This window comes from Echiichthys vipera (assembly GCF_963691815.1).
Source record: "Echiichthys vipera genome assembly, chromosome: 10".
NCBI lineage: Eukaryota > Metazoa > Chordata > Actinopteri > Perciformes > Trachinidae > Echiichthys > Echiichthys vipera.
Genome location: NC_139835.1, coordinates 14793401 through 14803899, shown reverse-complemented (window position 1 = coordinate 14803899; position 10499 = coordinate 14793401). Strand labels below are relative to the sequence as shown.

The 10499-nt window shown below is 40.7% G+C and overlaps 1 protein-coding gene across 1 annotated transcript; it reads left to right on the top strand.

The window, feature by feature from the left end:
- The first annotated feature begins 3041 nt into the window (after positions 1 to 3041).
- myl1 (myosin, light chain 1, alkali; skeletal, fast) lies at positions 3042 to 8992 on the top strand. The gene is made up of 6 exons (XM_083921998.1): positions 3042 to 3276; positions 4102 to 4129; positions 5721 to 5864; positions 7230 to 7403; positions 7494 to 7571; positions 8461 to 8992. Exons 1-6 carry the CDS (start codon positions 3148 to 3150, stop codon positions 8487 to 8489), a joined length of 582 nt encoding a protein of 193 aa, XP_083778124.1. The 5' UTR covers positions 3042 to 3147; the 3' UTR covers positions 8490 to 8992.
- Positions 8993 to 10499: the final 1507 nt, after the last annotated feature.

Below are 10499 nucleotides of genomic sequence, written 5' to 3'. Positions count from 1 at the left end.
CCATAACCCTTCATTCTTTTGCAGTTTGCAATGTAAGTTTAGCCCCTACCAATCTCATACAAAGTTAGTTTATATAAGGAGAGAGGGCCCTGGGAACATAGGGATGACCCCAGAAAGGGTTAGCATGACACTCTAAACTAAGATGGTGAATATGGTAAACATTACACCTACTAAACATCAGAATGTTAGCATGCTGACCTTAGCATTTGGGTCAAACTACTGCTGTACCTACAGTAAATACAGCCAAATAGAGCTGTTAGCATGACTGTAGACACTTAGTCTAGTTTTTTTGCCTCCTTTGGGTGATTGACTTGCCCATAGATGCCATTCACTAAACTTTAATGGCAGGCAAAAAGTGTATTCTGGAGCTTGTGTTGCTGAATTCCCATGTAGACGCCGGACCACTGCCACCAACCAAAGTGGCTCCACACTGATCTGCACAACGCATTGCACACAACTGAAAAAAGTAGCTCTGTTGAAGTGTTTGCATAAATGAAAGTCCAATCGGCTTGTTAAGTGTCTTTTTGAAGAAGGCATTTCCGACAAGAGCTTCAGCGGTGTTAGGCATGGTACATATTTTCGACTGTACAGATGCTACACATAACCCTTACCCTTATGTTTTCCTGTCTAGTGTCACGACGAATGCTAGAAAACACAGCCTCTGACTCATGGACCTTTAAATTGAATTTCCTCTTCCCCTTTCCTCAGTCATGGTCTGTAGGGGTGGTAACCAAGGGTTCTTGTTGAAATTGATCTCCACGTGGCATGTGTCACTGTTGTGGCCTTTACTGCAGCCTACATACAGTTGAAGCCCCTTTAACAGATCTGACCTCACATCTCCAGCATCCAGTATGGCTTCCTCAAAGGAGCTAGACCCTGATGATGAATACTTAAAGGATTATATGTTTATTCAAAAGGAGAAGATATCTATCTTCACTAATGTGGGGGACTTAGTAATAGTACACTAAAACATATTTAGAAACCTGCCTATTCAACTGCCAGTGGTTGCAGCTAGTGTGGACTACACTGTGCAGACTTATTTACTCTTTGAAGGCAACTCATACATATGATAATAAAACCTTTAACACTTGGTTGTCAAATAAACTTGATCTATTTTTTTTTTTTTGTTGTTTCCAAAAGCTGACCTGCTATCACATCTTAATAAAGAACAGCTTTCCCATGCTGCTGAATCCATTAAGATTCTATAGTGGAGCTCAGTTTGGACAGCAGCACAGGTGCAAGGACTGGGGCAGAGATTCTATAGGGGGAGGGAGTGAAGGGAAGCCAGACTTCGTAGAAGGTGGAGTAGGGTGCCGGGGGTGAGCCCCGATGACAGCTGAGGGACTGAGGCTTTCTCTGGCTTGCCCTCATGGAGATGGGGTCAGTGAAAGCAGGGGGGTGGGGGATGCTGTACGGTGGGGGAATTAATGCAGTTCCTTCGTCACAGGCCGCTGTCATGGTGGTGGGGACATGGCTTCACCGCTGGCACTGGGAGACGGATATAGACAAGAATTAAGGAGACAGAATTTGCACTCTTAGCCTTGTCTGGGTTACTGGCATCAGCAGCTGAAAGCTCCCACTAGATCTCCATCGCTCCGGGCTTTTACGTCACATCCGTCCTGGGAGTGGCGAACAGACTGCTAAATTAAACACAGGTGCTATTCTACCCAACCCCTTGTCAGTGACTGAAATAAACAATGTCTTATTATTAGATCTCACAAACACTACTTCCACCACCTGTCAACCTAAAACCTGTTCCTTTGAAAATTTCTCTCATACAAATTTAACTTGTTTGAGCAGTTGCTTCTTCACATTTTGTTTAGTTCCACAGACTTCCACTCACCTTTATTTTCTCCTGAGCTTTCCACACTGTTTGTCACTAAATGTGTTTCATCACCTCCCTGAAGGAAGATATAAGAAGCTCATACTGAGTAAAATATTCAACCAAATATGTCATGTTCTCATGGTTACACCATTACATCAAATGCAGATTGTATATACAGTATATGTTGTGCATCACTATATACACACTATGTTTCAAATTGAACCCAAATTCACCCTGATGTTGGTTAATATACATTATATTTTTGTAAACTCTATGATTTGTTGCTATATTTCAAATAAAGTTCACAGCAATGCTTCGCTACACAGCCGATGGGGCCATTGATTGATTCCAGCAGATGCAATCAGAGATGAGTTAGACTCACATCAGTAATATAAGTTAGAAAGTGTTTTATAAGGACAAATTGCACAAAGCTCACTGCGACTGTGAGACATGACTCCTGAAGATCTGGTTTAAAGGACAGAAGTAGATAAAGTCATTTATAAATTATGTAAATTAGAAGATGAGTAAACAAAGTTTAGGTTAAAGTTTCATTGAAACATTAATGTAGAGGTTGATGTTTATTGAAGTGAGTATTCCACATTGGGTCTGCTCTTCAGTTTATAGCAAAAATCTATCTTTCTCTCTCTCTCTCTCTCTCTCTCTCTCTCTCTCTCTCTCTCTCTTTCTCTCTCTCTTTCTCGTTCTCTCTCTCTCTCTCTCTCTCTCTCTCTCTCTCTCTCTCCCTCTCTCTTTCCCTCTTAGAGGGCTCAATTTGGCTTGAATGAATGGTTTTCCTTGTGTTTATTTACCACATGAGATTATATAGTGCCCAACGTTAGTCGTCTTTTGACATCTACAAATGTTGAAGCGCTAAATCATCTTCCAAACGCACTAGAATGTTCCACAGGTGGGTTTAAACTGCGCGTAACGGTGCGTAACGCTGTGCGTAAAAGTGAAATTGTTAACTTGTGGTCCATAGAAAATCGCTAGTCCCCAGGTAACCCGTCACGCCGTTCCGTGTTTTCGTTTTTTTTTAATTATAGATATCATATGTGGTGTAAATAAACACCCTCTGGCCCGCAGCCCTATATTCCATGTTTAGAGAAGACCCATCCGTACACACCCCTTCCATCCCTTATCCAATCCTTACACGGGGGACAGCGCTGACGGGGGTCAAGAGGAAAAATAGCCTCATATATATACGCCCCGCCGGTGTTTTCTTGCTTCGAGTCACCTCCAGTCTGTGCTACACTCCTTGTGTTGTCATCCGTACCGGGAATTGTCTGTGCTTCAGGAACAAAGTACATCTACTATCAGCTGAAATGGCACCCAAGAAGGACGCTAAGGCTCCCGCCAAGAAGGCCGAACCTGCACCTGCACCAGCACCTGCACCGGCACCAGAGCCAGCACCTGCTCCTGCCCCTGCCGCTGTTGACCTGTCCGCCGTCAAGGTACAATGACCGTTCAAGCATGAGTACTGATATGGGAAGGGATGGAGATACTGTCGCATGATAGCAGGAAGAGCTGGGATTCTAATTATCCAGTTGACACTCAGAGTTGCAGGACAAAAGTCGACCGACTTTAGTGGTTCCACAGAAGAGTTTTTGAAAATGTAACACAAGCAATGTTTTTTCTTTTTATTTATGTTTCAAACATTTGAAGTTGGGGCAATGTCAGAATAACGTAGGACTACTTTGATCACAGGTGTCAATGTTTGTACAGTGCAAATGCATCCTAATTGATTGGGGTCAAAACATTAAATTAAATTCATCACTTTGACATAAACTGGTATAAAAAATCCTAACCAGAGTTGACACATTTATTCGTCTATGAGCAGATAGAAAAAGTTAAGAGTGAGTTAATGTCAGTGGCAGTACATTTGAAGGACTGCACCACAGAGTTAAATGACTAGAACCATGGATAGCTCACCATGATTTAGACCACGCCCCCCTGGCTCGCTGGATAGGACCAACAGAATGGTGACTAATGTGTGATGCCATGCAGGGCCACACCAAATGTGGACATGTTAATGTAGCTAAGATGGACACCCACAGATCGGGTGCCTCTATGTGAAGCTCATTCTGGCAAAGAGACAAGTTTAATCCCAGTGTAGACCTGATTAATTAGTCTGGGTTAAGTGTACATGCCCGGTTACGCTGCCTTTGTCTTATGCCATGTCTTTTGAATACAAGTGGTTGTGATGTTGATTTAATGGTATGTCAAAAACCTGCATTTCCATTTGTGATACTAATATGGTGCTTTGTTTTGGCGTCTAGATTGAATTCAGCCCTGACCAGATTGAAGGTAAATTAGTACACCTCATTTCACCTTTGCTACCATGTGACACTCCATACAGCCAATAAAACTCAAGTCCTCCTTAAATATCTCTTGGCCCCGCTGTCTGGAAAATCCGACATCAATCTAATAAATCACTCTGATGAAAATGAACATTAGATCAGTTCCAACCTGCAATAGACTTGAGGCTGGGTATTATAGTGTTCATTTTTGTGCCTTGGTTGAAACAAATCTAAAGCATCACAAAGAACGCATCCACAACAGGGGGTGAAATCATAGTTACTTGACTGAATTCCTTGCTAGTTATGCGTAAAAAAGAAAAATATGCGGATCAAGTGATTGTCAGCTATCGTTAAATCAATATTTTGCAAGTAATGCCACATAAAAAAGCAGTGTATTGTGCATCTAGTGCTAAACAACTGGCGGCTTTTACTCCAAACAAACACAAACTGATGATGCTAACCTTTAACCAGAGCAGTTAAAACAAATAGAGTAAATTTGCTGTTTTTAGCTAAAATGCATTCAGACTATATCACATATTAACAATATGACGTAGAGGGCCTTATTTAATGACTGTCACAAATCAATTCAGCCAATACCTGTGTCTCGATATAAAGTGCAATTTGTTCATTGGCCCCTTGTTGGTGACACATCAAGCCACCGTTTAGAGGAATAGTTCAATTATAGAGTGGTTAGTAGAAAAGAAAAACCTTGTGCTATTGGTCCCATCTGACCCTGGAGGACACCACCTGACCAGACCTGTCGCCTGGCTGGCTGCTTGTTACACCGCAGTCAGCATTCCCTACTTTTACTCAGCTCCCCCACAGAGGGGCCTTGCCTTTAAAGGAGGGGGCTCATATTCTCAGCTATGTTTGTCAATTCCAAGGTGGTCTTTTAAAAGAGCCAATAGCGCCGCTGAGAGAGAGAGGGAGAGAAAGAGAGAGACAGAGAGAGAGACAGCTGCGATAGAAATAGTATGAGTGGTGACAGAGCTCACCAGGAGTCAGTCTATAATAACCCAATCTATAGAGACGTCTTCCCTTGTTATATCCTGCCCTTGTTGCGTGTTTCCCTTGTCACTTTGTGGAGGAGCTGCTTCCACCTGCTGGCAGGCGTGCAACAGCCACAGCTATACTGTGTATAACAATTCAAACCACTGTCTGAAGATGGAAAACACAGATATATGTATATTTTTTAATATGAAACAAAACACATAAACATAATTCAATTCATACAGTTTGAAGCTGGAGCTGAATAGATTATTGTACATTGAAGGGTGAAAATTATTAAACCATTCTATGACTTATATATCCATCCATCCATCATCTGTAACCCCTTAGCCCAGTCAGGTTCCCAGGGATGACTTACTAATTTATATTCACATTTACAACAGAAAATTGCAAATACATGTATGCCATGTGTATGCTATTAAATGCAAAATGTGATGAATCATTTAAAAACCCTCAAGCAATGTTATAAAAACATAATATAGTACGGAATTCACGGCTTAACACTTCACAAACAGACACTAGTAAATGAACGTAAAAATATTGGATTCATGATTAAGGTGATGATGTCCTCTTTCCCCACCACTCCGCAGACTACAGGGAGGCCTTTGGCCTGTTCGACAGGGTGGGTGACAACAAGGTCGCTTACAACCAGATCGCTGACATCATGCGTGCTCTGGGACAGAACCCCACCAACAAGGAGGTTAACAAACTGCTGGGAAACCCCACTGCTGATGGTGAGAAATACATTCAGTATTTTATTTTTATATTTTTGATTATGGTAGGAATTTAAAGATTTCTAGATTTGAAGAATGTCTTATTTCTTTTGTTTACATTTGATGATTTCATGATAACAATTCCTAAAAGGCGCGAGTATTCTGAAATGATTGAATTCTTCTTGGGACTGAAAGGCAGATGCAATATACTACTTCTAGTCCTTGTTATGATAATAATGAAAATAACGGGTTTTTTTTATCATCATGATGCGCAGCATATTAGTCATCACTAACAGCACCTTCAAAAAAATTACATCTTAAAAACATCTGAGGTGATGTTCAGAGTAAGTGCGGTAACCAGTAAAGCATAGCTTGGTTTGGATTCAACCTGGTGTTCATGTTGGGTTCAGTGGGTGTGTATTAAGAGGAACAAATAATTATCAGTAGCTGCTTTTATTGCTCGAATCAGTCATGATCATCTCAATGTTCTCTGTCATTTGAAATCAGTCTTTATACTTATAGAGAAAACATGTGGAACAGATGTGTCACCAAAAAATTCTCAGAAAGAATGGAGTCGTTGGTGAAATCCTAAATCCTTTGAATAAACAGTACATTTAGTGTATATACTCGCAGGTTGAAAATCCTGCTTGTGCTGCTAACAAATGGTCAAAATGTCACCTTGCTGCGTGCACTGGATTACCCCATGACGTACACTACCATACTCTATGCCCTATACAATGCAACGTAACAGTTAGGTGCGATCACATGTACAAAAGTACACACCTGTCCACATGCAACTGGGATGGCTAGTGAGGTCAGATTTGAGTCTTTCAACCCTTAGAGGTCAGTGCAACAATGTTTTTCTTCTATTCAAAAATGAGTCTGGTATTGCTTCTCATACTGTATATGTATGTATATACTATGTATATATATATTTAAACATAATGTATATGTTTAGTTTTGAAGCAAAGATTGCTTGGTGATATAAAAAAGCTGAGAATTGTCCTTTTGACGTGTGCCTCTGATCTGGTCTGTGTAGACAGGCGATGATGCAGGCGTAAATCTCTGTAACCTTTAAACCAAAATAGCACCATGATGTTCAATCATTGCAGACAGAACCAGCACTGTACATTTCTCTGTACTGTCACACAGTCAAAGAACACCAAAAAGGATAAACGTGAAATAGACGAGAAATAAACGTGTACCCATCCAAACTGTCACCTGCAGAGAAGTAGCACCTGCAGTAAAAAAAAAAAAAAGGTGGAATTTCTCTTTTTACTGATGCTGGAAATGTGTTGACGGATTTTGTCCTTTGTTATCTCAGACTTGCTTGGCTTGTTAACCTCTGGATGGAACTGACTGTCATTTCTGTGTCCTTTTATGCAGACATGACCAGCAAGAGAGTAGATTTTGAGGGTTTCCTGCCCATGCTCCAGACCATCATCAATAGCCCAAACAAGGCAGGATTTGAGGACTACGTTGAGGGTCTGCGCGTCTTTGACAAGGAGGGCAACGGCACAGTGATGGGTGCTGAGCTGCGTATTGTCCTGTCAACACTGGGTGAGTCAGGCCAACAGCACTAGTGTTCTCTATGTGTCTGTGTCACTGTGTGTCTTATAAATACTGGTTGTCCTTTGCCTCCCCCTACAGGAGAGAAGATGAACGAGAGTGAGATTGACGCTCTCATGGCAGGACAGGAGGACGAGAACGGCTGTATCAACTATGAGGGTAAGCCACAAATTACAACATTATGGCTAATAATATAAGTGTATGACAATATTTTATATTTTACACAGTTTGTGTATTAATCAATAAGATTTAAAGGTGACACTGCACCATTTTACCCTTGAAGTTCAGAGAATACCACTCAGTCAGTCTTCTTCATATTGGCAGGGAGCTTTACAAATGAAAAATAAATAAATTAATAACCCTGATAATGTCACCATACGGAGAGATGCTGTTGTATTATGGGAAATGTAAGATCCATTTTTTTTACTGCCCCACAAAGCCAAAGTGCAGTAATTACGAAATAATTAAAGCAAAAAAAAAAAAAATGTTTTAAAGTTTGATTACTGTCCAAACAAATGAGTAGTTGGCACATGGATGATGGATTTTGGTTTACTAGTTTGCCATTGGATACTTTTTATCCAAGTCAATCCTAACCTCCATACTTTCAGGCCCCAAATTGTGCAGAATTCATGTTATTAGGGATTTTGTAGCTACTGCACTTCGGCTCTGAGGGCAACATAGTAGGTACTAAAATTCATGATATCTCCACCTTTGCTGCTTCGATTTTGTCTTTTTTAAAAAATCTTTAGTACTCATCTTTAGAGAACTGTATTACGAAGTCACTGGAGTGCAACTTTAAAAGTATACTTGAGGTCTCCACTTCCACAGACATTCCAATAAAGTGAATATACAGTATTTTGTGTGGCGCATAAACCAGACCAAACACATTTTATTGTGCCTAGTCAATATCTAAACTGTTTTGTTGTGTATAGCTATACATTTTGCAGTCCCACAAACTCTGATTTTATTGAATCACTGACTTATTCCTCTCCTCACTCATTTCCCCTTTGTCCCTCTCTCTCTGTGCTGCCCTGGTGTTCATCTGCAGCCTTTGTCAAGCACATCATGTCTGTGTAAGGACCCTGCCACTGCGGTGGTGAGCATCGTATATGTGCAGACCCCATGGTGTCAAGACATCCACTCGCTGTTTCCTGTACCACCTGAGGAAGCAGGGGGAACAAAGGACTATGAGATGTCATTTCGTGAACCCTTCTTTTGTTTTGTTCTACACTTTTTTTTTCTCTTTTGTCCAACTGGTGCTTTTTTTCTCTCCTCATCCTCCTCCTGCTGTTTGGGAAGCCATCCTGATTTCCCATGAGATGTTTCTTTTCTCATCTTCACCTAAGTTCCCTTATTCGGGATTTCTATGATCACTGGTTTTCAAAGTGGAGCAGTGAAGGAGAGGAAGGTGGGATAATGATGACCACCCCCTTCTGTCAATTTACGGTCTGGCTGGCTCTCTATCTGCCAGTGAAGTGACTGATTTGGCCCAGGACTGGCCATCAAAATCAATCCTCTCAACCCATCCTTAGGTCTTAACTTGTTGTATCCTCTGCCACAATAAACTTTTCACAAAGTCACATTTTATTTCCAAATTTCTGACTCTATTTATCTGATGCAAAAATCCTTTGCGTAATTAATTCAGGCAGATGCATGTTAAAGGAATATTTTGACATTTCGGTAAATGCTTATTCACTTTATTGCAGAGAGTTAGATGAAAACATTGATACCCATTCAATGTCCGTCTGACTGTCAAATATGAAGCTACTGCTAATAGTTGATTAGCTTATCACACTTCCTTTTTGCTACACTCGTTTCTTGTAGGTTGAACAAATGAGATCAATTGTGTTCCCTAGTGAGCTTTAGAGGTGCTGGTTGTTACCTTTAGAAAGAGCTAGGCTAGCGGTTTCCTACTGTTTCCAGTCTTTATGCTAAGCTAATTGCAGACTGTAGCTTCATTTTTTTCCATACAGGAGAGTGGTATCGATCTCCTCATCCAACTAAAATCAAACTTCTGACTATTAAAGGTCCCATGTTGTAAAAAGGGAGATTTCCACGTGTTTTTTTTATTATAAAGCAGGCCGAGGTGCTATATTACTACGGTAAAAGTATCAAAACCCTCAATTCACAGAGAAATACACACAGCCCATCTTAAGAAACTGTCGTTGAAACAAGCCCCCAGGACTTCTGTACAGTTGTGAAATCACAACTATCTTATTTATAGGGAGAAAGCGACAACGCTACAGTGTCATTACAGTCATTCCACGGCTGCAATGAGGGTGCAGAAGACCTAAAAAACGTTGACCAATCAGAGTAGACTGCCTTGAGGGGGTCTAAAAAAGACAGGTGCTATAATGGCGCGTATCAGACAGAGTGAATATAGGTATTTCCAGACAGACAGTATGAGAAAAAAAAGCCTTTTTTGAACATTAAAACATGTTCTAGTAGAAACCCAAAATACAAGTATGAACCCAAAAAATAGCATAATATGGGACCTTAGTATGTCTTGTAATGAAAATAGAAAACAGTCCTCCAGTATCACTTTTTTTCCTTTTTATTGTCATTGATTACTGTAGTTTGTGTCATATCAACAAGAGAAAAACTGCATACATCTACTTGACCTTTTAAATACATTTACAGTTGCTGTAGGGTGGAGCAGGGGGTGGGACGAGGGGCACACGGAGATGGGGTATGCAGAAAAAACACAGAAGCAAACAAACAGTCGCAGGTGAGGGCAGTAATTAGGCAGGAGGCAGGATATACCACAAATGGTGTCTGAAAAAGAAACTAGATCACTCAAACACTTTTTTTCTAACAGATCTAACAGGCTCCGAGTTCCCTCAGCTGTTTAATTTTTCTTCATGAATTGTCTTTTTAATGGATTTTTGAAAATATTTTTTTTTCTCCACTTTCTTCTCCCACATATTGCAACAAAACACCCAGGTACGGTAGCATACGTCGTAAAACGGCATGGGATCTGCACCAAACGCACACACAGACAGATTTCAGAGTAGCTGCATCTTCTGCTTAAAATCTGATCACAATCGTAGCGTCATCACCTATGGTTCAGACAACAGACAGTCCTGA

What these genes read in the sequence shown, in the direction of transcription:
- myl1 (XM_083921998.1), top strand. Translation starts at nt 3,148, where the DNA reads ATGGCACCCAAGAAGGACGCTAAGGCTCCCGCCAAGAAGGCCGAACCT. An exon ending in TTGACCTGTCCGCCGTCAAG is followed by an intron (nt 3,277 to 4,101) that starts GTACAATGACCG and finishes TTTGGCGTCTAG; the next exon opens with ATTGAATTCAGCCCTGACCA. An exon ending in GGGAAACCCCACTGCTGATG is followed by an intron (nt 5,865 to 7,229) that starts GTGAGAAATACA and finishes CCTTTTATGCAG; the next exon opens with ACATGACCAGCAAGAGAGTA.